Source organism: Crinia signifera, chromosome 2 (genome assembly GCF_055691185.1).
Source record: "Crinia signifera chromosome 2, ASM5569118v1, whole genome shotgun sequence".
NCBI lineage: Eukaryota > Metazoa > Chordata > Amphibia > Anura > Myobatrachidae > Crinia > Crinia signifera.
The window spans coordinates 184,262,061-184,289,532 of NC_139218.1; the positions used below are offsets into that span (position 1 = coordinate 184,262,061).

At 44.0% G+C, this 27,472-nt stretch overlaps 1 protein-coding gene across 1 annotated transcript in view; it reads left to right on the forward strand.

Annotated features, from left to right (window-relative positions):
- The first annotated feature begins 1,020 nt into the window (after positions 1–1,020).
- Positions 1,021–27,472, forward strand: part of RPS6KA1 (ribosomal protein S6 kinase A1) — a 109,753-nt gene continuing 83,301 nt past the window's right edge. The window contains exons 1-2 of the mRNA XM_083173297.1: positions 1,021–1,183; positions 16,296–16,343. Of these exons, the coding sequence (XP_083029423.1) occupies positions 1,121–1,183; positions 16,296–16,343 (111 nt within the window). The 5' untranslated portion in view covers positions 1,021–1,120. The remainder of the gene's footprint in view (positions 1,184–16,295; positions 16,344–27,472) is intronic.

The window sequence follows — 27,472 nt, forward strand, 5'->3', positions numbered from 1 at the left end:
ACTGTATCAATTTTTGCAGGACATCCCGTTTTTTTGGGACGGTCCTGCGGGGATTAGACACTGTGCATGTGTCTAATCAGGCAGGCATAGGGGCTGAGGGCATGGCCAGCAGTTCACGCAGCACTGGCCATGCCCTCACAGCGACAAAAACAGTGCCCAAAAAATGTTGCCGCGTGCCTGCATATATTTCTTTGTCCGCTGGCAAAGTTGGGAGGTATTCATTAGGTGTGAGGGGCATTGCAATGTGTGGAATAATGTGCCAGAGGCATTACAATGTGCAGTATAGTATCATAGGCATTGTGGTGTGTGGCATCATGCAACAGAGGAATTGCAGTCTGTGGCATAATGTGTCGGACACAACAGTGTGCAGCATATTGTGCAGGGGCATTACAGTGTGCAGCATATTGTGCAGGGGCATTACATTGTGCGGCATTGTATTATTTTAGTAGCTCTCCGGGATATTTTTTTTTGTCTTGAGTAGCTCATGCTCAATTAAGGTTGTAGACCACTGGTCTAGATAGTCAACAGGGTCAAAAGGTGGACAGTTAAATAGTTAACATTGATTTAGGTAGGCAGGTCAGATGGCTATTTGTGTTATTTTAAACGATCCTAAACCTAACCCTACCCTCTGGTTTCTAACCCTAACCCTGAAAAGTCATTAAAAAATATCTACTTTGACCTTGTCGACATTTTGACCCTGACCATTATCTGATGCCGAACTATTGACTACCATCCATCCGGATACAGCGTTCCATAGCAGATTAACGTCATTAACATTTCCAACCACATGATGGCGTATATGCTGCGCGCTCGCCAGCGCTTTTCTTACCACTTGTCTCAGAAAAGATTTACCTGAGGGCTTGGGGGGTGGAGTCAGATGGGGCGTGGTTTTCATTTTAGTTCCGCCCTTCTTTACCAGAAACCAGCGTTGACCAAAGCTGCTCGGTTGTAGGTAGCCAATAGATTGGGAGGAGGGCGGGGAGGTACGGCTGTCAAAGAGTGAGGGGCGGGGTCAAACGGTGCTGTCAGTGAGTGAGGGGAGGGGCTAGGCAGTAAGTCAGTGTGCGGACTTGGAGTGTGTGCAGGGAGACAGGAGAAGCAGAGTACTGGCCCGTGCAACATGCCTCTTGCGCAACTGGTGGATCTCTGGCCCGAAGTGGAGCTGGTGCCGGAGGACACGGAGGTGAGTGTGGCTTCAGTAATTCCGAGTGTGACTGGAGTGTGTGCTGCGGACAACACTTCCCGGCATTACTAGTGTGTATGTGAGTGGCAGTGTCACTACAATCGGCTTGATGTGTGCATCCCCTGTCATTCATGCCATGCTCCTACTGGTAGTTGTGTGTGCATGTATGAGGGCACCTCCTGTGCGCGCAGTATGAGAGGATAATACACTTCCATGTGCATTGTCTTTGTGTATCTGTAATGGTTTGCTCCAGTTTGCAAGCCAATTAAGGCTGTCTGTGTGAGTGACTGAGCTGGGGCTTTCCGAGGTGCAATGTCAGATTAATTGTATTTATTTTGCTTGCGTGAATAATCAGTCTAGCAAGACCTAAAGCTGAATACCAATGTTTTTGTGTCTATTTGTCTATCGGTAAATGTGCTTTGTGCTCACATGCTGCAATGAAGCAATCTGTAGCATTGAGGAGCTACAGGTGTCTTCTGTGCTCTAGGGTAGAGATTTGGGGAAGCGATGCCACGTTGGTTACAATGTACTGTGTGTAATATCTAACAGGGCTATTTGCTTGAAGTGATTCCAGCATGTAACTACAGCACTGTGTAATCCCCCACTCATATTTCCTTATTAATGTGATGGCTGTCTTATATATTCCTACTGGGTGTGTGTATATCTCTTTATTTCAGTTGTTCTAATGACCTGATATTGCCATGGCAATAAACACAACAGCAGATAAAGGGAGCTAAAAGTAAACTTTGGTTACTGTACATTTCAGAGGTGTAGTGTAACCTAGAGATTGTTAATATTTCTGTTGAGGAGGGGGGGGGGGGGAGGGCGGTGTTAGCGGTTTACCCATGGTGAGTTTCAATCTTCCACATTGATCTTCACCCATACTAAATATTTCAGAGATAATTACTAAGGTCCTGGCTTTGTACTATAGATGTGCGTGCATAGGAATTTATTAATGCACACAATCTTCGAATGTTCATTGTACCAGATAACGACTATAGCTTTTTGTTTGTTTGGTCTGCTGCTATAGTTATTGTGGTGGTGTTGTTGGTGTGTGTGTGTGTCAACCAACCCAGCACCTGGACTAAACCCAGGCCGCCCCCTTTGTATGATGTGTGACCCGGGTTTAATGTGAAAGTGCCAGGATCGCTATCCCAGGTCTGATCCGGGTTTGCGAGGTGAAGGGGTTTTGGTGTATTAAATACAGTAGATAAGTACATAAATAAGGGGCACACTAGATGGGCCAAGTGGTTCTTATCTGCCATCAAATTCTATGTTTCTATAATATATTTCTAAGCATTTTGCTGCAAAAATATTGCAGCCTCCATTATACTGGGATATACTGTAGCATGTTTAAAGCTGCCCATACACGGAGCCGTTCTGTACTATGCGATGCGCGCTCCCGCGTATCACATAGTACGGTACAAAAAGTATGTGCTGCACATACTTTTTGTACTAGGTACACATCGTATCGGATCGCAGTGCATGCACAAGGGATGCGATCTGATACGATGTGTACTTTAAAAGTACAGAACGGACCGCAAAAACGGTCATGATGCACCTCCCATTGCTTAGTAGCCACAGCTGTTGAAGTTGGGATGTTGTTAGGAGGAGACGATTTAAATACATGTTTTATGTTTAGGTTAAACGTTCCTTCTAAAATTCCTTTTTGCAGCTCTAGAGTTAACATTCCTTCTAGCCACCAGGGACAACCTTATGTTAATATTTCTGTAGTGTAAATACATTAGATGTACATTCTTTCCTTAAGTGAAATATTCCAAACCGTAGTACTTGTTACTATTGTGACTATGATTACTCTGTGCACTCTCTAGTTTTATAAACCTAATTTTTGAGATTTGGCGATTGATGTATTTAAACTTGGAGATAATAAAGTACAAAGCAATCCTTTCCTCTTCTTAAACACAGCCTGTAATGTGACAGTTTCATGCTGATTGGCTGCTTCTTTTTCTCGCTACAAGGTTAATACTGCCCGCCCCTCCAGATACCCCCAAAAGTGCTTTCTTAGTAGTCAGTGCCAAAAGTTAGGTGTGTCTATCTATCTATCTATCTATCTATCTATCTATCTATCTATCTAGAATAGTTTGCTGCCACCATAAACTTAAGTTAACAGCAACTAGAATACAAGAGAGTTCTGGCTAGAGTTACAGTGAACCATTCTAAAAAGCTTAATGCTTTGCCTGGGGCACCTAAATTCCAGGACCAAGGCAGAAGGGAATGAGCTGTTTGCTAGGGTACTCTTTTGAGGATTCATAGTGACCTGGTGATATGTCCAGTCTAAAGAAGCATACAAATTGTACCCCTCAGTACATATTTACAGTGCATTTAACCACAATACACCTTGTGTACTGTGTTCAGTTTGTCTAGGTGCCTTATTGGATTCAGTATGAAATCCCGGCGGTCGGGATCCCGGCTTCAAAATCCCGACCGCCGAAATCCCGACAAGGGGCGGACGTGGATTGCCCCCCCTTGCGGGCTCGCTGCGCTCGCCACGTAGCGGGCCCAGTGCCTCGCTCGGCACACTAATTTATTCTCCCTACAGGGGTGTCGTGGACACCCACGGAGGGAGAATGTGTCAGGATTTCGGCGGTCGGGATTCCAGCGTCAGGATTCTGAACGCCGGGATCCGACCGCCGGGATTTAAACTGCATCCCGCCTTATTTATATATGGAATATGTCACATATAGACTATATTAGATCTGCAGAATTTTGTGCCCTTTGCAAAAACAGGGAAAATAATTTCACTTCCAATACGTTAAGGCTCATACCCACACCCTTGGGTGTGTAAAACAAATGTATGTGTCTTGAAACATTGGGATTGATACATTAAGCCTGGTAAAGTGATTAAGTGGCTCATGTGTTATCACCTTCCAATCTTTTGTGTTTGCAAAATTACAGTTAGGAGCGGAATGACTGGTGTTTTTTACCTTCCACTTTATCAGGATTAATACATCTGCCCCATTTGTAATTAATATTTTAATATCTATTATTACATAGTTGTAGCATTTTTCAACATCTACATTGTGTTTATTTACGTAAATATATTAGGAACATCTAAAACATCAGTGAAAACAAGCCAACAAAAAAAGGCCACATGTTGAACACCTTTTTGCATTTGATTTTGTAGATTTACTTTAGATAAAGTCAAGTAAAACAACATTAGATATGTGGCCTTTTAAAAGAAACATAACATAATTTAGACAAAATCATACTTTCCAACATGACCCATTTCAGGAGGGACACAACCCTCTGTATCTGGCCTACTCTCTTAATTTATGATTGACATCACCTGTTTTAAACAGGTTAATTGATATGAAAGATGTTTCAACACAGGTGATGGAAGTCCAGGAATAGACCATTTTGTCCCTCCTGGAGAGGGTCATGTTGTAAGGTATGCAAAACTGATATCTTGGTACACCACACAGACAAATACAAAGGTGTTAATACACCTGAACGATATTGGGCCCAAACATACAATTTTGGGGGGGACATACTATGGATTCTGTTCACATTCAGAGGTGTTTAGGTACGATGCGCGGTCCAGCGGTTGATCCTCTAATCACACGTGCTGCACCTCTGATCAATCGTGATTGGGAGCAGATCATGAGTGGGAGTTTTTTTTGCACATATGACTGGTAATATGACAGCTCATATGACAGGCATCATTTGAGTGCCTGTTTTCGCTGTATTTATACCGTGTTCTCACTGCCAGTGAGAAATACACAGCTTTGCAGGACCCCCGTTCTCACTGCAAGGAAAATTACCGGGTGAAGAAGTTCTACCCGGTAATTTGCCTTTTAACACAGGTTTTTCTGCATTGTGAATGGGTCAACCCTTGTCTGCATACCCGGATCTCAAACACTGGTAAAAAGAAGGGTTTTACCAGTGTATGAGATCCGGGTATGCGACCCGTTCACACTGCAGAAAAACCCGTGTTAAAAGGCAAATTCCTGGGTCGCAATGATAGGTCCGGCAATTTGCCTGCAGTGAGAATGGGGTATAAAATGAAGCTTCAATCTTAAAGACAATCTTGAGTGTTTTTAAGGTGCATGCTATTGATTGTAAGACGACCGGTCGTTTGAAGCAGCTGGACTACACGACCCATCTTGAGTACATTGTGTTCACGAGTCTTGGACTGCCAGGGAGTCGAAGGGAAATCTTGGCACAATCATGATTTGAGCAGGTTGTCATCATGTTTAGCCAGCTTAAGTCTTTTTTCTATACAATAGTAAGCACTATTTCTATTAAGTTGTACAGTAATTGCAGGTACTTGTTTCCTAGCACGGCGCCCGTCGTGGTACATCGCATGCCTTAAGTTAAGGTACTTAAGGCATGCGATGGACCAGATTTTCTGTCTTTAACTGGCTCAATTGCCGGTAAAAGTGAAAATCGCGTCCATCACAGCCCGTAGGTGGCCGCGATGCGACCGACGTGATTTCCCCATAGGGAACAATGTTAAAGTGAAAATCAGGTTGATCGCGTCCGTCGCGGGCCATTATAATGCCCGCGATGCGATCAACCCGATTTCGCATAGGTGACAATGTTAATGGACCAATATGGCCCATTTAACATTGAATATGTGTAAAAAGCATGTTTAATGCCCCCCCAATTTTAAATGCCACCCCGCTATTGACGACAACCCGAAGCGTGGCGAGCGCAGCAAGCCCGCGAGGGGCGGCGCTACGCATCCTCCGACCTTTTCATACCCCTACTATCCACGTCGGCGTGGAGTTGCGAATAGAAAGTGTGGAGAGTGCAGCGAGCCACCGAGCCCGACGCGTGGCGAGGGGACGCGGGTACCTGTGAAACCTGCGATGGGCCGCGACACCTGTGAAGGTATCCGCGTTCCCTCGAGGGGCTCGCTGCACTCGCCACGCTTCGGGCTCGCTGCGCTCGCCACACTTTCTATTCTCAACTCCACGCCGACGTGGATAGTAGGGGTATGAAAAGGTCAGAGGACGCGTACCGCCGCCCCTTGCGGGCTCGTTGCGCTCGCCACGCTTCGGGTTGGCGTCTATAGCGGGGTGGCGTTAAAATTGGGGGCCATTTCAAACATCAGGGGGGGTTTCTATTACAATGGGGTGTTTTGGGTCATTTCACATTAAAATTAATGCAAAATCGCATCGATCGCATCGCATGCGATGTGATCGACGCAATTTTTTCCAACGCGATGCTCACAATCAAAATCGGTGGCGCCGTTCTAGGAAACAAGTACCTAATTGCATATGCCACAGGGGGCCTGATTCAGAGATGCACGCAATCCCGGGTCTGTTCTGTCTCTTCTGGAACAGCAGATCTGGGTGCATATGCAAGTGGCAATCATTTACATAAAAGACGCACACCACCAGGTTCTTAGAAATGCAGCATCTGTCCAAAGACTCAGCATCGCACACAAGGCTTTGACCATGGCATATCTGAGCAATCCTCGGTGACCAGTTCTAAACTGCCAAATTCCCAGACACCGGTTTTAGTGCACCGCCTACAAACGGAGGTGACATGCTTCCATTTGCAACGACCCCCCCTCTCCTCCTGCATATGGCCTTCAGCTTGTCAATCAAACTGCGACGTGCTGTGTACTGTGATCTTCATTTACTACTGAGGGGTAGATTTATCAGTGAAGTGATAAACTGTCTGTGTTTTTTTTTTTTATCACCAGCTCCTACCTGTGAAGTTATAGGCTTGGTTTGAAATATGACAGGTAGGAGCTGATTGGCCGGTGATAAAACCCAGACAGTTTATCACTTCACCAAGCTTAATAAATCGGCCCCAAAATCCGGATTGTGTTCTGGGCTGCATCTAGCCTCCTGATGTGAAGTATGGGTCTCTTCTTTCTTTTTTTTTTTTTTTTTAAGCTTGCGCTGGAATCTTCGTTCAAAGTTTGCCTTTCACTAGTTCATTTCTATCAATTTGTTTTTCCTTACAGTGGTTTAAGTTTAGCCCAAGTGCAACTTTGGGCTAGGTGACAGAAGTATAACTATGTATTTAGTCAGTCACCTTCAACTTTTTATTTGCACAGAAAGAAGTGTAAACATGCAGTACGCAGTTCCTTGAATTGTTATTATTTGCTATTATATAGTAAATCTGTTACCTTGTTGTCCCGGTGACCCACTCCCCATTTGCACTTTTTTTCTCTTCCTTTCTTTGGCTAAAACTGAAAATGAGATAAATGCATATTTGCTGCTTTTGCTGCCTGCTATCGCTATATTTGCTGGGGAATATATTCAATCTGGGATTCCGATTCTCTGGACGATCCCAGATGGTTTCTTCTGATCCGGCACTAACTCAACAGTGGGAATTCAACGTTTTGAATTTCGAGTGCCGGAAAGTCAGTAAATTGGCGGAAACAGACATAGATTGTCTTAAAACGGGCGTGAATTCGACAACTCGCGGCCGTTCAACTAAATACATCTAACATCCTCTTATTGAGGTCATTAACAACAGCATTGAATAGGTGAGTGCCAATATTTCCCTACAGATTGAATACCCCCCATATTGTGTTAATGGGCATGCTTGGATGTGAGTCACTGTTGGAGACTACTATGCTAATTTACATGATGAGCAAGTTGTATAAAAAAACTTTTACTGCTTACTACCATTGCAGTAATACAATGTTCCTATAGCTGAGGATCCAATTGCTGCTAAATGCATTTGACAACTTTTGTAATACTCCAATATTATGTAATTAGGAAAAAAATGGCTAAATACATTTTTGGGGGGGCTAATAAATTGTTTAAACCCCAATTTACTGCCTAAACTGGAGATCGTTGGCGCTTCTCATTTGGGCTTCTTTTAATGTCCTAACCTTGCCATTCAGTGCTAAACCCAACTACAGTACAAGGGGACAGATGCACTAAGCTTCAAACAGTGATAAAATGGAGAGTGATAAACAACCAGCCAATCAGCTCCTGACTGTCATATTTCAAACTTAGTCTGTAACATGACAGGTAGCAGCTGATTGGCTTTTTGTTTATTATTCTTCATTTGAAGCTTAGTGCATCTGGCCCACAATCTGAAAATTTGCATTTGGGTCCCCAAATGTCATCTTTGGCACCCGAAAGGAGCAACAATTGAATTTCTCTGTTAGGCATCCAGCACTGAGAGAGTCAACTCAAAAAATTGAATTCCATCTGTTATGTCTTTTGTTTGAATCAGCAATGATATTCTAGGATCTGTATTTCTTATTGTTTTGTTTTTTTTCTTCAAATGTCATGCTATTTTGAGAACATTGACAGTAGTTTCCTAAACTTTATTATTAGTAGTGTTTATTCTAGCACCCTGCAACTTCCAAAACCCGTGCAGTTCCGCTTTCCTGTCTGGGGTGTTATTAACTGCTTTGGGGCTTCTAGCAGAATCTAGTCTGTATGTCTGTGCAATAACACAGACCAGTCTGTGCTAGAAGGTGCATGATGCTAGAATTAACACTAATACCGCTTGGAGATCGCAAAATGAACAGGGACTTGTAAACTGTTCAGACCCAAAGCTACCCTGCATTTTGCTCTCTCTGGCCCCTACAGCAACCTGCCAATATTGCCGGTTTGCTGATGTCATGCGAGGTTGGGGAAAGAGGGAGCCCTTGGAACAGCCCCCTCTATCAGGGGGTCCGTATGGTGCGGGGCATCCGGCGGAGTCCCTGTGGCGCTGGGCATTCAGCGTGGTCCATGTGTCGGCTGGAAATAGGGAAGCCAGTTCCCAGGGAATTTTTTTCAATCCCGGGATTGACTTTCCTAATAAAAAAACTGCCCTGGCTGCCCCGCATTTACTTACTTTTGCGGCTGGGTGGGTGGGCAGCTTCATACTGCCGGGACCCGGGTTGCTGCTTGCTGGCTAGGTGGGCGGGCGGGAGTGCGGCTTCATACTGCCGGTCTAATCCCGAAATCCCGGGATTGAAATCCTGGTGTTTTTGGGGGCCAAATCCCGGGATCCCGCCGATCCTGGGATTGGCCACCCTAGCTAGGAACTAAGTAGTGCTATTTGCCAGGTGGCGGGCCGGGAAGCACTGCTGAATTTCAAAACACTTTGAAAAGACTGGCCGGACGCTGATTGGCTGAATCTCTTCAAATGGGCTGTAATTGTCTAAAATGAGTCGTGGTTTGGAGGTCTGGTGTCTGGTCCCTGTGTTGCCATCTCAGGAGACCCACCACCTTTGATCTCCGGTGAGCTGTGGTGTTGGTCGTTCCAGACTTAGATGCAGGACTTAGTCCTTGTTTACTTTTTATGGTTTTTATTGTGTGGTGTACTTTTTATGAAATAAACTCTTTTGAAAAACCCTCTGGGAGCCAATTGGATCTTCCTTCCATCCGAGTGCGGACTGCAACTATCCTGAATAAACTTTTTGGTGCAAATAGGGCACATTTTGCAGGTGAGATCTTAACCATATGGGGAATACATAAGAATCAAGGAGGGAAAAAGATACCTTTATGTGCCTATAGGGCCTTTGCTTAAGGTCAGTCATATTGGTCTGGATACTCCATTTCAAACTGTGAATTAGTTTGATGGTTTTTTGTACTTCTGTGTCTCCCCACATACAACCCCATAAGAACAGACCCTTGGGTGAAGCACATACAGCTCCAAAGAACATATATTTTATTCTGTGATAGAATAAGACAGCGCATTTGAATTTACCTACCTGTTTCTACAATCTGTTGTTTGTTTGGGAGTGGTAATCCCATTTGGTATTTTCTTGCTGCAGTCTTGGGGCACGGTTGTTGTTTCCAAAATCCCTTTGTATCTGATAATAAAGTTTAATCGCATGCGATTTATTGCATGTATATCCCCGGGGAACTGGCAGAAGCGGGGGGTGGGCAGGGGGTCCGTGTGATGCAGGGTCCCTGTGGCGCTGGGCAGTCAGCGTAGTCTGTGTGGCAGCTGGGAACTAAGTAGCGTTATTTGCCAGACGGCGGGCCAGGAAACACTGCTGAATTTTAAAACATTTTGAAAAGACTGGCCGGACGCTGATTGGCTTAATCTCTTCAAATTCAGCAGGGCTTCCTGCCCCACCACCTGGCAAATAGTGCTACAAGCTCCCAGCTGCTGCTACCCGGATCCCCTTTTCAAACTTATTACATGTGGCCCTGAATCTCCCATGCTAAATCTCTGGCACAAATCTCTGTGTGTATGCCCCTTAATGGAGTGGAGTGAGATGGGTGATTAAAGGAGGGGTGCTAGATGACTGGCAGACAGTCGTGATCCCGACTGTCAGTATACAGACTCCATGACCCCCATAGAGGGAGAATAGAACCTGCGGCGAGCTTTTTTTTCACTCCCCTCGGCGGCCGGTATTCAATGTCGATATACTCACCATTGCGATCCTGGCCATCGACAAGTCCTACCGATCCCTGAATGAGGGGGGACTGGAGGATTTCTGAATGGTAATGGTAAAGAGCCATGCAACGGGTTTCACAATAGGCGGGATACAGTCATTAAGTCGTCCGTGTATAGATCATCCACTATTGGTAGATACGTGAAAAAGGTTGAAGTCAAAAGAGTCCACATGATTATGATATTTGATTTTAAACTTACTTGTTCATACTTTACCATCCCAGTGGGCATGGAGAGAGAATAAAATAGCATGCCTGAAGCCGGGCGAGTGGACGTGGTACACTTATACAGTGTCTATGTCGACATAGGCACCAAAATTTTTTTTAAAACCATGGTGACCTTTTGCATGTTAACTATTTCATCATGTCAACCTAATGCATGTAGACTTTTTTTTTTACATGTCGACCTACAAACAATTACCCCAATTGGCTTGGTGAGGGGAGTATTAATAGTCTCTAAGGACAGCATAAGTTAGTGGACTCTGAGGTTCATGCACAGGTCTGGGGTGGTGGCTATATTCCCAGCGATATTGTAGTGCACATATGCAGATAGCTAGGAAAAGGGCCATTGCGCCATTTACCAGTTAATTTGTGCAGTGTTAGATCTGTAGTTGATAGACTCCAAAAGAGGGTGATATTTTAGAACATGGATGCACCCAATACATATATTCTGCTGGGCTAAGTACTTTCTTGAAGTTATTTGGGGGAAGGGTGTTATGGGCCACTTTCTCTTTTAGGAACCCATTTATCATTTGATATTTGCAGCTAAATCCCCCAGAACACCCGTTTTTGGGGGTTTGCCACAAATATTAACTATCCCACAAATGTATCAGGAGGGTCTGCAGCAGGAATCTCGTATCCCTGCTGCTCCACCAGCAGCTGCATTGCCCATAGGTTTCTATGCGATACTGCCTGATGTATTCGTATCGGGCAGCGATCATCGCATCGGGTTCCTGGGTTACAGCCATTCTGAGATTGTAGCCTGTGGGATACAGACCGCACTGCCAGTGAGGGGTCAGTGTTAAACGCATTGCAGGGATTGGCTCCCCATGTACAGGGAGATATATCCCAGTGACAGGATCAGATATTACAATGCAATCCAGGGCTGTACCTCTTAATCATTACCCCTTTGCATGGAATAGATGGTTTTGTATTTGGTTTTCATCCTAATCATTCCTTCAGTGCAACAACGCTACACATGCTGCAAGCCCTGTCCACATAGCTGAAATTCCTTAGTGTGCAATGTAGCCTTGGGGCTGGTAAGAAGGAGATGCAGTAAAACTATTCCTTGCTTCCATTCTGTATGAACACTTGCAGCAAGACCAATAAAATTTGTTGGACCTTATCCTTGTGTGTGTTGTATCCTTAACTTAAGTGAATGAATTGTGTAGTGAATGGATACTGATACTCTGTAAACTTGGATGCAAAGGAAAACGTAGAAATGTAATTGTCCCATTTAATGACTAGGAATAAAATTACTATTGACATACAGCTTCCTGGCTGGGAAGAACAGTGAATATGAGGCCCCTGTGATAAGATGCTGCATTGTACGCTGTACAAAGTGTGTCTCTCCCCCCACACTCACCCCTCAGATTTGTAACAATGCCGTGTAAGGATTAATCTTCCCATGCAAATGACCATTTCCATCTCTGTACAGTAATGTGCATATTATGTTTTGCGAGAATAGTTTTGCATTTCGGGTTTGGTAAGCTTAAAAAACCCAATCGGGACACCTTGCTCATTTGTCAGTGTTGCAGTGTATTTATTTAGAATACCTTTGTGCAAGTGTCAGAAATACAGATCTGTTGCGTGTCTGTTGTGCACTCTCTCCCCCCCCCCCCCCCCCCCCCCCTCTTAATCCATTATGATGTTTAGACATCCTGTATTTGGCTGCAGTACTCCTCATACACAATAGCTGCAGATCCATGACCATGACATCCTAAACAAGCATGTTACCTTTCTCTGGTGTAGTATGTACCACAAGGTCTTTTATACACTGTTCTCCATTGTACCTTGCCATTTCCATGGCAATGCGAGAAGGGGGAGCCTACTGCTTGATGCAGTGTTGCTTATTTAACTGTTCTGCTTCTGGCACAATTGACACTGGTAATATATACTTCAAGGGCTGGACTTTGCCTCTATTTCACAAATGACCGTTTCTAATAATTCCGTGGAGGGAATAAAAAAAAAAAAAAGTAAATATATTCAGATTGCCATTGCAAACAACTTTACCTCAGTACTGCTGTTAGGAGCTGTAGTATACTGCAATGTTGCCAGTCATTTTGCAAAGGTGCATTTTGTGTTTTTTTTTTTATTATTTTTTTTTTTCATCTTCTTGGCACCTTTTTATGTTTTTTTTTTTATTTTTTATTTTTTTTAATGATTTGGTAAGTTTTTTTATGAAGTTTTACAATTCCTATTTACTAACTGCCGCAACAGTACTGTAAATACGTTTTCAGAACTGTCCCTAATTCTCCTATCTATTCCTAAAATGTCAACTCTGCAGATCCATGTGGTGTTTCTCAGACATTCATGGACGGAGAAATACATATCCAAAATTGGTTTCTTGGCTAATCCCTATGGATATCCTTGGAATCGAGCGGTAATATATCGGAGTTAAACTCCACTAACCCTAGCAGAACCGTTATGGGGAATACACACGGAGCGATTTGAGCCCCATTTCAAAGCGATCTGACAAGATCGCTTAGAAATGAAGCACGGATGGCTCAGTGTGTATGCACCATAGCGCTGGTGATGCACTGTCTATCCTGCTAGATCGCAGTGTTTTGCCTAACACACATCGCAGATTTATTGCTTGTGTGCCAAGCTGTCTGTGCTTAAGCACCTCCTACAGCACAGAGGCAGTGTCACCATGTGTGTACAGGGCTTAATCTTCCATCTAAAACACCATACACACTAGGCGATATTGTTTACAATATTGCCTAGTGTGTACACTCCATATAGTTAACGATGGACACTCCCGCACGTCTTTAAAAACACACTCCCTTGTTCAGACAAGGGGGTCCACGTTCACGACGGTCATGATGCAGCTTCTGCATGACAGTCACTCCCTATTCCCCTCAGCATTGGAAAGTTTCTATGCACTTGCCATTGCCACCTCCATGCCGATGCTAATGTCTGCATCAGCAGGGACTTGTTTAGTTTGTATAGGAGTTTACTCTGAGTTTCCTTTGTAGTTTGAGGTTTTATTTTCTTCACACATTGGGCGGGATGTTGTAACATCCGCATCCCTGTTCGCCCTCCCTTCGCCGGCTACCGCATTATTAATAACGGCATATGTTCTAACATATGCGGTTATTAACGCAAGGGTGTTAATAATTATCGCACAAGCTGTCCCTTGCGATGCGGCGCCGGCACTGGGCTTCCGGGTATGTGACCCGGGAGTCCATTTACACATGGGCAGAGTGACGCGCCGGCCGCAGGGCATGCTGGGAGGGATCCGTGACGGATCCCTAAAACAGCGCTGCGGTAAGAAGCCCATAGGCTTCTGCAGGGAATCTCCAGCTTTTGCTGGCGATTTCCTCCGCAGCACTGCCACTGCAGAGGTACAATACAGCATACAGAAATGCGGTAAAAACCCTGATAACTGGGTTTTTAACCGCATTTCTGTGATAGAGAATTGCCCCCATTGGCTTTAAAGACTTCTAACCGATGGCTACAACCGTATAAGGCGCTGTCTTGTGTTATTTATCACAAAAGTCTCAAAAGACAAAGCACACTGTAACAGCCTTGGCCTTATCCTCATCTATGCAGCTATCCGTTTGTAGAGCATTTGTGCTCTGTAGAGGTTTGCTGCCTTTTACACAAGCTCATCCTTTTGAACTGCCCAATAGCAATACAAAATAGGGTACTTGTTTCCTAGCAGTGCGCCCAGATTTTCTACGTACGCTCAATAGTTAATTTAGTTCATTTATTCACTGCACCCTGAGTGAAATCGCATCGCAGAGATGAGATGAGATCAGATGAGATATCACAGTAGTTAATATGGTAAAACAGCTAAAACCGCACCACTCTCCACGTGACCCGACGCGTGGCGAGTGCAGCGGAACGCTCGCCACGCTTTGGGCTTGGTGGCTCGCTGCGCTCGCCACACTATATAAAATCAACTTATAGAAGGAGGGATGTGGGGGATTCTGATTAGATCAAGCATACTGAGAAGGTGGCCGTTCCAATGTTTCTTTAACTTGCTACATCAGATCATGTGACCGTGGTAGCCATGGTAGTGACAACGACAAACAAAATGGTTCCTAGTAGATTGAGAAAATATGTAATAGAGACATTGCAGTTGATGACATAGTCTGCCCAATTTCTTTGTAATGATTTGCTTATGTCTAGTGACAGTCCATGCATTTCTACATTGCTCTACCTTATTAGCCTTTGATGGGAGGCTACTTTTAATTACAATGTCACGGCTAGCTTAAGCTACGTTGTGCAGCTATGTCCCCGGCATCCCGGGCAAGCTTAGAGAGTGCCTGTCACACAGCGCCAGTAGCTGCCATATCTCCTGCTCTGGTGGATGCCGGGGTAGAGGGGATCATGCGGGCGACGGCGTAGAGGCACTCCATCTGTCTGAGACGCACAAGCGTCTCAGACGCTTGTGCTTCTCAGTAATTCTGGCAGGCAGGGTACGGCAACCCTGCCCGTGTCCGCTTCATGGAGACAGGGTTAAAAGGACGGATTTTCCAGTGCGCCATGTTACATACTGGCAAATGCCTCCTTTTCAAACCCCCACTATCCATGCCAGCCTGAAGCGTGGCGAGCACACGCGTTACGTATCTTCCCAACCTGTTCATACCCCCACTATCCACATCGACGTGGAGTTGATTTTATAAAGTGTGGAGAGGGGACGTGGATTACTTCACATATATTCCGTGTCCCCTCGCGGGGTCAGCTGCGTTCGCCATGCTTCAGGCTGGCATGGATAGTGGGGGTGTTTCAGGAACACATTCACACCTGTCATGTCAGGCAGGTTAAAATGATCAATGGTTCCACACAATGGGCCTTATTCTACTTCACTCTTTCTGACAAAATCCTTCTTAGATGGACAAAACCATGTGCACTGCAGGGGGGCAGATGTAAAATGTGCAGAGAGAATTAGATTTGGGTGAGATATTGTGTTTCTGTGCAGGGTAAATACTGGCTGCTTTATTTTTACACTCCAATATAGATCTTTATTTGAAGTAAAACCCCACCCAAATCTAATTCTCTCTGCACACGTAACATCTGCCCCACCTGCAGTGCACATGGTTTTGTCCATCTAAGAAGGAATTAGTCAGAAAGAGTGAACTAGAATAACCCCCAATGTTATAAGCGCTGACTGACTACGCTAACTGCGTAGCGCTGACTGACTACACTAACTGCGTAAGCTCCGGCTGGCCGCGAACGGGTGGGAACACGACGTTGATACTAACTGGGACGCCTGACTGACTTTTTGTGTAGTTACACGGCAGCAGCTTAAGCTACGCTGTGGACGTAGTACAGCGGCTGCGGCCGCGGGAACACTACTCTGATTCTGATTATTTATTTTTTTTATTTTATTTGGTTCATTATTCTGGAATATTGTTTATGACTGTTTGGTATTTTATATGATCAGCATAATTATAAAACAAATATTTTCACTCTGTTACAAACATCTTTTGTTCTACAGATTAATTTTTTTCTTTTTTAAAGTAGTGCAGCAAGCTAAGCTTTTTCTGTTGGAATAGTATGAACTCTTATTTCATAATATTCTTTTTTTTCTTTTAATCCTTCTGCAGAACGGACATGCTGGCCCAGAGGATGCAGGGAAATGTGCTGCAAACAAGGTAAGAAGAGTCTTCCCATCCCCCACTCCTGAGCAACTTCCTGCCACAGTGCTTCTAGTAAATGGGTTCACTTTTGCCAGTCAGAGGATAGCTATTCAGCAGAGACAGGTCAAACTTTTCTTCAAGGTGATAGACTCACATTATAATTATTAATATTTTTGACTTGCAGGTGAAAGTCTCTGGAAAAAAAACCTTGCACTTGAAGAATAATAAAACCTTTAGTATTTGCAGCCCTGTGTAAAGGTTACTTACAATCTTCTTTTCTATGATCTCCTCCTTGTGTCTTATGGTAAACAAAAAATCACGATTAAAATGCTACTATACAGCAATGCATGAATTTGGGATATTAGTTTTTCTGTTTAACAAAGAATCGTCGAATTTCCTGTGCACAGTTCATCTGTAAAATGTGTGATAGAGACATGACACTTTTCAAACTAGGTGTCATGATGCATAAAACGGGTCTCATTGAGAGTAGCTGTAGAGCAGGAATTTAGAATGTGTTGCGCACAGCTCTGCTCAAAAATGAACAAAAAATACTCTGCACCTTTGGCATCGCAAAACAATTAGGGGTCACGCTGGGCAGCATGGATGGTGTATTGGTTAGCAGTACTGCCCCATAGCAACGTGGTGCTGGGTTTGATTCCCACTATGGCTTTAACTGTGCAGAGTTTGTATATACTCCCCATGCTTTTGTGTGTTTCCTCCGGGAACTCCGGTTTCCTCCCACATGTACATGTGGTAGGGAATATAGATTGTAAACTCCAGTGGGGCAGGTACTGATGTGAACTATTCTCTGTAAAGCACTGAGGTATATATGTGCGCTATATAAATATAGCCCCCCCCCCCCCCCATAAAGTCTCCCTTAGAAATACAGCCATGTCATATGTTTCATATACTGTATAAAGAACAGACTCCGAGACAGAGCAGGCTAGGACAGAAGATGGCATAGCATCCTACTGCGGCAAATTGCTTGAAAAGGTGAAGCCACCCACAGGGATGCACATGAAAGAGCTCACCTGCGCCCACCCTCAGACGGTGGTGAGCATGTGTGTGTGTGTTTCCCTGAATGTAGCTCCTTCAGACGCCCTCTAGTGGTTGGCAGCGGCACCACAGACCTAAGGAGCAGCATTAGGTTTGTATAATGTCAGATGGTTGGTGCAGTTCCATCCTGTCCAAAGTTGAAGGTGAAAAGCTGACCTTAGTTTGTTACTGGACTGAGCTTACTTATAAATTACTATTTACTTTTCATAGTTCTCTAAAAGGTTTGTGTGACATCTAAGAGCCAGCATGTGTGCTGTATTCTCACTGTGCTGAAAAGGTACGCGTTTTTCTTAAATACTGCGGTTTGGTTTCTGTATAAAGCAGTGTGATTTTTACATGGAATTCTGCCATTCCCATACAGCTAGTGTACAATTAGAAATGATTAATTAACTAATATTATTAATTAGAATTAGCCATGTTGAAATCCTAATCTACAGACGTTTACTCCTACATATAAACCATATGGCGCAAGATGTATTACGCTAGTGAAATGCACTGAGGACTGTAGCATATTTTTCATGTATTTTTGCATCAAAACCATGTGACACTTGAATATCTGCGCGTGTCCTGGTGCGCAGGGAAGGGATAACATTTTTTTTTTAAATCCAATACTTTTTTATTGTATTTTTTTTGTGCATAAGAAAAACAAAAAACAAAGCTGTACAATATACAATATAGAAAGAGAAGAAAGAAAAGATTTTCTTTTTTGCTGGCGCACTAAAGAGAAAGATTAATCCTTATTAAAATATACCTTTTATTAGTGTTCCAATAAAACCGTAAAGTGAAATAGATACCACTTAATAAATTGACAAACATTTAACAATATGTACAAGATGCACGGGCTGGATATGTGTTCCTTTTACTTGGGTGAGTGTATGTTATAAGTGAACAATTAATTCAATTAATTCAAATCAGAAAACTTTTGCGGCCGTTGTATGTACTCTACAAGTAGAACAAGCTACTGGCCATACAACGGGCGCAAACGTTTTTTTTCTTTTTTTTTCTTTGGTTCTTTCTCTGCAGGAATACTTTGTTCTGATCAGAAATTGATCTAACAGATTATATTTTTAATTTTACAATTATTTTATTCTTGTCATTGTACACGACTACATTGCATAATTATATGCTTGCCCCAAGCAATGAGAGCCCAGTTAATAATTGCCATCGGTCAATTTTGGAAACACCCACGATACGTTGCATTTAGTCATATTGTTAATAAACTGCATACACACTTCACTTCCTGTTTGAAACAGCCAATTGCAAATACTCCACCTTTACATAGTCTATTAATATGAAGTGGTTTAAATGGAGTGATTACAAGGAAAGACAGGGTCAATCCATTATATACAGCGACCCTTTAGACATGTCTAGATTACTCTCTCTCTCTTCTCATCGTGATAATGATGTGTACATTGTTTTAATTTTTGGGATGTGTATTATAATTTAGTTGGCGATTCTGAGGCACATGTCTGGTTTACCTCCTCCCCAGTGCTTAAAATGGTCCAAGGGAGGTGGTGGAACTCACTTCTCTACACCCACCCTTGTGGGCCACACACCTAGCACCTCCCACCTGGAATAAGCCATGCCCCTAATGCCACCCTTACATGGTACCAAGGGTATTCATTGGCGGGTGGGCGGCATGTATTCAGCAGGGGCCATCTTAGGAGCTCGGTAAGCTGCGATATTTGCAGCTTATGAGACCATCTGAATGAGAGCCTGTGTGTGTGTGTGTGTGTGTATATACACACAGGCATTATCACAAAACTGTTTTTTTTTTTATAATGCACCTCCAACCAGGGCCGTTTCTAGACAATTTAGCTCCCATGGCGAATAAATGAAAATGCGCCCCCCCCCCCAATACATAACGTGATAGTGAAGAAAAAAGGGTGTGGCTTAATATAAGGGGCATGGTCTAGCAGGAAATCAATTACCTTACACCTCACTTTGCAACCTGCATGACCAAACATTGGTTACCGCAGGAATGGTCATTGTCCTCCCACACTTAAGTTGGCAGGCTGAAGGCCACACAGTGACTTAGTACACCTCACAAATCAAGCCCAAACAATGAAAGGCTACTGAAATCATTATACTGTTTATCTGTAATCCCAATTACACATTATGCCGCACACCGTGATGCCAATTACACATTACACCCTATACCGTGATACTAATTACACAATACGCCACACACCGTGATGCCCATTTCACATTATGCCACACACTGTGATTCCTATTACACCCCACACTGTGATGGCAATTGCACAATACTCCCCACACCATAATGGCCATTACACATAATCCCAGGGCCGGGGCTACCATTAGGCAGCTTTAGGCAGCTGCCTAGAGCGCCGGCCACTAGAGGGCGCTCTTTGTTCAGCGGGCACCTCCAACAGCAGCCGCCCGTCCGACCTCATGCCTGCCACAAGCACAGAGCTTATTTGGGGCTGGGGTAGAGGTGCGGGCGCTCTGCAATTATTTCTATTCATTGTGCCGCCGAACACCCATCTGGCGCAACGCCCGCCCCCCTTCCCCCCACCATCGTGGCCGCCGGTTACCATGGTTACCAGTCAGCGCTGAGTGACACTTCTTCAGCTGCCCGGTCCACCCGGCGCCTCCCACTACCTCCCACTACCTCCCACTGTACGTAAGCAGTATGCTTGTAGTAACAAGCTGCAGGCCTGCCCTGCAGCTCCTCGTCTCCTACTTCCCTCCATGTGCTCCCTGGCTGGCAGCTGTACCTGCCCCAGAGACACGGTACTGTGTATATTTTTTATTTTTGTTTTATTTATTGTGCACTGTATACTTATATATTGCATATTATACTAATATATATATATATATATATATATATATATATATATATATATATATATATATATATATATAATATACTTTTAAAGAGTATTTTTAATCCAGAACGTATGTAAGTGATTGGTGGGGGGGGTGGGGGGCGGCACCCAAGATTTTGCCTAGGGTGCCAAGAAACCTAGCACCGGCCCTGCATATGCCCCCACAGTGCCAGGCACATATATTTGCCCACAGTGGCAGTTATGCCTCCACAGTGCCAAATATGTCCCCACAGTGCCAGATATGCCCCCACAGTGCCAGCCTGGTATGCCCCTACAGTGCAATAAACACATATGCCCCCAATATGTAACAGAATATCCCAGCAGCAGCACAACTCACCGTTGTTGCTGCTGCTGCTGTCGGGGAGAGGAGAGTCCATGTCATCCTCAAGTGCTGGCTGGCTCCTCGTCCTCCACTGCCGCTTCCCTTCGAATGGGAGCGCATAACCCGTCTCTTCTACCCCTTGCCGTCAGCCAATCATACCTTACGGGCTGGTTTCTGATTGGCTGCCGGCCTGTGAGCTCTAAATGGCTCGGGGTCTGGCAGCCAATCAGGAGCCAGTCCGCAAGCTATGATTTACTGATGGCCACCTAGTCACAGGAAGAAAGCAGCCGGAGGTGCTACTGCTACACTGTGTACAGATGCTGGCTGGTGGGGTAGCCGTACACAGTGTGCTAGACTGCTGCGGAGGCAGGGGGACGCTAGGCGGGCTCCGGAGGCTGAGCTCTAATATGAGCCAGCCTGCTGGAGGAAATTTAAATATAAGTGTGGGCAGAAGGAGGCGGAACGGAGTTCCAGCTTCAATTACAACTGCCGGTACTCAGTTCTTGCCCACTTTAACCCCTGTTCCTCCCCTTTTACCCTTCCTTATGTTTGTTTGTTTGTTTGTCTTTTTCATTCCCCCTCTTTCTAAATATATAATCTTGTAAGATTTTTTTTCTTTTACTGTACACTGTTATTGCCATTAATTAATTGTATTGAATTTGAAACTCAGAGCTTATAGGGCGGGATGTACTAACGGGAAAATGCGGTAAAACACCCGTTTTACCGCATTTTCCTATGTATCAATACCCGTCCGCAGCGTTATGGGCTTCTTTCGCCGTCCGACGTCCGCGCGCCCACCCCCTCCCGTCCTCCTGTGATCATCTCCTCCCGTGATCATCTCCTCCCCCTGGTGTCACAGCCGGCAGGACATCCGGCTTCAGGGGGGAGGAGGAGACACAGGGGGATGCTGGCAGCCGCTGGGAGGTAACGGAGACCCCCGCAGCCAACATCACAGGTATCGCGGGGGTCTCCGTTACAGCAGCCCGATGCTGGCCGCATATGTTAGTACATATGCGGTAGCATCGCGGCGGCTGCCGTGCGAAGGGCGGAGATGTATGTTGATACATCCCGCCCATAGTGTATTCACTGTACATTATGTGGAATAACTTAGTAATTGATAAAAAAAAAAGGAGGGAAAAGCATGGCTTGGCAGATCAGGAATCTGGCCTGTACAAATGAAACTCAAGTAATATTAGGTCATAGACTACATTTATCAGATTTATCTGTTAACTTCAATTAGAGGAACCTCATGAAAAGTTCTATATGCATAATGTTATTAGTAGCTCTCTTGTATGACCATTTTGGGGTTAGTGGAAGACGGAGCTCCTATGTAGGATTTTCAGAGATATTTTGCCTATTCATAGCCTGAAGTCAATCTAGTACTACACTACGACCAACGCCTACAAAAAGATCTATCACTATGCTTTTTTTTTTTTTACATACACACTTTATAGCTGTGTTCCTCTGAACATGGTGTGCACACTCCCTCCTTGCATGGTGAACCACCAATGAATAATGGGGATCATTATGCCAAGCTACAGGCTAGGCCTGGTCTCATGTGGATGTGCCACATCCTTGATTGCATTTGAACTAGGCTGTCCCTAAACAGCATTCTTTTAAAAATATCCAAACGGCCTGATTCAGAGGTGGATGGTAATCAAAGGCCTGAATCAGGCCCTGGATGCCACCCCAAAAAAAGTCTGTTGGTGTGGGGTATCTGCAGGAACTACACCTGTTCTACACATGTGCTGAATGGGTCCTGCGATATTGCTCACAGCCCCCTGTCAGTTGCAGCATGATTTAAAATGCAATGGCGTCTTATCTCCTAAAGAGACCTACTGCTTAATTTGAATTTTAACTGAATCGCACCGCTGATTCCTTGTGTCTGTACACTTACATATAAACCTGGATTAGGCCCACAGGCTTGTGCTTGCTTCTATGATTCACGGCTTCATTTGAAAATGTCAGTTTGTGGAAAAATCATTGTAGTGTCCGTCTAACAATCAGAATATTTCGTAATTAGTTTGAGACTGGTTTCTTTTTTTTTTCTTTTTTTCTTTTTCTTTTTTTTATACACCACATTAACTCCCTTTTTATTCAGGGTCCTTTTTCAGAAGTTCTGATTAAATAAGGATAGTTTTGAGATATGGTTTACATGTTACAGAATTTGTGACAGTACACTGTGCCTGGTGATTAACTACATAGCGCCTACAGTGTGCAGGTACTGTATTGTGCATCCCCCCCATACTCAGAAGCCATTCAGTAGTGGGCCGAGGCAGTCGGCATTGTTATTAAAAGAAATAACCTGAAAAACTGATTGCTAATTGATATTTTATTAAATGATTTGTATTGATCTAATTAATTTTCTGAAATTACATATTGTGAAGTCTTATGGCAGCTGATGGCTGTATAATCTGTTACTAACTGCAATCAGGAAATTCCGGAAGCCAGGAGAGGAGGCATCTGGAGCAGAGATTCCCATATTATACTCCACTTTTTTTGTCACATTACTTGTTAACAGATGCTCCAATCTACATAATGCAAGGTATATATATACAGGTGTAATTTTACGGTATAGCCAGCATTACTTCTTTTTACAAAATGTTTGTGAGACAAAAGATAACAGTTCAACAGATATGCTGCATATCTGTTGTACTGTTATCTTTTGTCTCACAAACCTTTTTTTCATTTTCTATTTTTATATACACCCTGCTGTGAGAAAAACCATCAAACGTTTGACCACCAGAACAACACATTAAAACGGATCCTCCATCAACACTTAAGGATTGTAATATATTATATTTTATTTCACTCACCTTGTTTGTTGCGCCCCACAAGGGATATCCTCCAACCTTTTTTCTGTTCATAACAGTAAATGGGGGCTGTCCACATAGGGAAGTGATGGGACTAATTCAGGAAAATGCATAAACCAAATGTGTGCTTAGTGTCTCCCTGGTGTCATCAGGAGTTGCCCAGCACACATCTCTGGGAGGAGGAATCTCCCCTCAGGTGGTGTTATGTCTGATCTGATCTGCAGGAGGAAGTGAGCATTGTCCAGTTGTGCTTATTTTTGTCTGGTCAGTGAGCTTGGATCCCAGTAAAATATGTGTGAATTCCAGAATTGTCAGTAGCCAGGGCGGATTGGCCGTAGACCTTACAGGGAAGATTCTTGGGAGGACGATGCACCTATGAGGCTACCTGAGTAGAGCCCTCGCCCCCCCTCCTGTCTCCCATATAAGTAACCTTTGCCTGTTCACATAGCAGAGTACGCAACACTGCAATGCTCATCTAAGTCAGATGCCCATCTATATCCATTATGACATCTGTTAAAGGGACAGGAGTAGGTGCTATTTGGGGGTGTAACAATTGATGGGATGTTTCTGTTCTCCACTGGGGGTGCGATATTCGAGGGATTATGGTAATGAGGTGTGCATGATGGAGTTTTGTGGTCTGTGTTCAGTGGGGGAGGTGGGGTATTATTTGAAATGTATAGGTCTGGGGGACCACTAGACTGCCAAGCATATTGAAATCAAACCTTTTTTGGTGTTGGTTCCACCTATATTTGATTTGGTGCTGCCAAAGTGAGGCCAGGAGGTGGGCAGGAGCTAGGATGGTGGCAGAGGGGGTGGACAATACTCATCCTGGGTTGCTGGTCTTTGGTGCAGGCCGACGATCCACACAGACGGCGGGTGCAGATGACGCAGCTCTCCGGGGGCAGTTAGGATGCTGGAGAGCTGCATCATCTTCATCCGCCGCCTGTCCTGTCATCTGCGCCCGCAGCCTGTGTGGATCCCCGGCCTGACCACACACACCGTGGACCGGCAACCCGGGTTAGTACCCCCTACCCCTTTCACACCGGCTAGAACCCAGAGTTGAACCCGGGAACAACCCTGCTCCAAAGCAGGGTTGAAATCCCGGCAAATTTTCCTGGGATTTTGACCTGGGAACCTTACAAACCATCGCTAGTCATGGGTTGTTCCTGGGCCTAACCCGGAAAATTAGGCTGGTGTGAAAGGGGTATTACTTTAATGATGTAGATAAAGCATGGATATTTGTTGTGTTGGCTTTTTGATATCTATAAGTTTTTATAGTATTTATTCCTAGAGCTGAACCATAAAAAAACCTAAAACAATAGTGAGGCAGAGACACTGTCTATATGGAAAGATGCATTTCTTGCCGCTTTCTTACTGGTGATTTGGGCATAACTGAAAGACGCACTGTGTTGTGGATGCAGTTACCTTTATTACATATAAAAAGTAATCTATTGTGGGGAGAATTTGGGTACTTGTGTTTTTGCAGGGCGCCCAATTAACATACATACGCAGGCGTAGTGCAATCGCTTCACATCATATGGCATGTTTTCGTGCCATGCGATCTCACTAGTTAATATGGTAATTGTATATTTAGCATGGCGCCCATTATGCAGTTAGCGTAGCGGCACTGTCAGAATCAGCGTAGTGCTGCGTAGATAGTGTAGTCAGTCAGAAGTAGCCTAGTGTTCCCGCTTCCTGCCAGATTCAGTCAGAGGTGAAGGAAAAGTGACTGCGTAATGGCTGCAGAACCTGTCACAATGTTCAGCTTGCCGTAGACAGAGGAGGCGGCAGTGGTGTTCTTCCAACAGCACCATTTGCTGCCAGTGACACAAACTTGTGTTAATGGCCACCCAATGCGCTTAAGTATTACGGAGTGCAAGTGGCGCTGCCATATCAAAACATGTCTGAAGAAGGTGAGCCTCTGTGCGGCACATTGGTTCCCGGGTTGCCGTTTACCCTTCCGGATGCTGATACGCTTCATTTATTCATGAGCGGAGGAGCTCACAAGTATCAGTTTCTGTGAGCGACAACTCAAGTTGTCAAATAAATCCATGGTGTTCTACAATAACCTGATGCAGGAGGCCTGCACCGTGGACCTAATGGCACAGCCCCAACGTCATATTGGCGGGCCAGGGAAAGTCGACGAGAGCCTCTTTGTGCAGAGGAAAAGTCACGTGGGACGGATGCTGCCTCAACAGTGGCTATTCGGAGGCATTTCACGAGACACCGGCGAGTGCTTTGTTACACGAGTACAAAGACGTGACGCCAGTACCCTGATTGCCGCCATCAATCAAGTCATTGAATCGGGAATGACGATCTACTCCGATTGCTGGCGTGCCTATAATACCGAGCAGCTGGAGCAGGCAGGGTACCACCATGCTCGGGTGAACCACAGGTTTGTTGTGCGGTAACTTAAAGTACCACTAGTAATATGGTATTGATGTCTATATAAAGGTGTGTGAATAAGTAACACTTTAAGACACCACCATGTGTCGATGAAGCAGATTAACTAAAAAAAAAAGAAAAAAGGGCGGTTTGCTTTTGGTTTATTACGTTTTAAAATAAACATCTAGGAAACCCTGTAGATATCCTGAATATGGCCATAGTAGAGGGGCTGACTGCCATAATCTCTTTAACATCTTATCAAAAGATTATGATTAAGATTCAGCTTTTCCTCTATTCAATAAAATCTCCCACATTTACTTCAAGACCTGGGTCTATATAGGTGTGATGTAACTGGCCGACTGTCAGTATACCGACATTGGAATCCCGCCCGGCGATGCTCCGAATGGGGGGCAATGCACAGGTTCTATTCTCCCCTCCAAGGGCCCCCACGAGGGAGAATAGTCCCTGTTGGTCGGGATCCCGAACGTTGGCCAGTCATCCGGCACCCATCTATATACAATAGATAGTTGTTCAAACACTGTTACCAGTCTTGTAACTTTTTTTAATATATATAAATTTTGCATTGTTTCCATGACAGTTTTTCTGTATAGCTGAAGTAAAAAAAATAAAAAATAAAAAAGCAAGTTTGCTTCAGGTAACTAGAGATTACACATAATGGCTGCTAATGCTTCTTTATCTCACCACCCACACATTCAGAGATCTGCTGAGTGCTAGGATGACAATGTCAATTACCTTGAAATCATTTACCCCGGTCTTTCAGAATAGTAGCATTTTATAGGCCGTACTGTACTTCAAGGGCACAAAAGTTGTGATCACCAGCTTGACAGTCGATTATTTAACTATGCATTTAGGTAACTGATGTTACCACTAAAACATTTTCCCTGTGGAATAAATTAAAATTCAATTATGTCAATGACAATTATGATAAAATCTAGCAATACTTAAGCAAATTGTGAAGTTTTCATTGTTTTGGTAGAACTAATCCACTGTTCTTTTCTATATTCAGAAGTCCATTCATAGCAGTTACCTTTTTAAAAAGTAGGCTCCTGAATTGTCAACAAAAAACTAAAGTGGATGGCTCTTTTTCTGTGCTGATGTTTTGGGGAATTATTTATCTTGTACATATAAGGAATGTAATGTTTATGTAATATAACATGATCATCCATTTCCTCCTATGAATCAGAGAAAATGTAATAGGAAATGATGATAGCATGTGTCACTGAACACTGCTGTGTAGACTTCAGTTCTTTTGGCTCCAGGATTAAGGTGTGATTTGGATGTGTGCTGGGAAAAGGTTTTATATTTCTACATGTGAGATCACATGGTAGAATGCCAGATGAACATTTTTCTTGTGTGTTCCTCTTCTATATGTGCAGATTGGCATGTCAGTTTGGTATGAAATGCAAACTCATCTATAGCAACCACTGATCTAAAATAAAGACACCGGTAACCATATACAACTAAAGACAGACTGAATTACCTTTTTATTTAATAAAAGAAAATGTCTATATGGTGGCAAAGAAAGAATGTAGGCTATTAAGGTACCGTAAGTCTTAAACTAGCAAAAGGAGGACAACAACTTGTGGAGTCAATTGCCCTTCACAACAAGTGATAGGTTTCCAACTCTCCAGCTAATACATGAACAAAAAAGCCCAGCCAGGCAATCATTGCCGTTGACCCCAGTAAGGTAAAAATCAG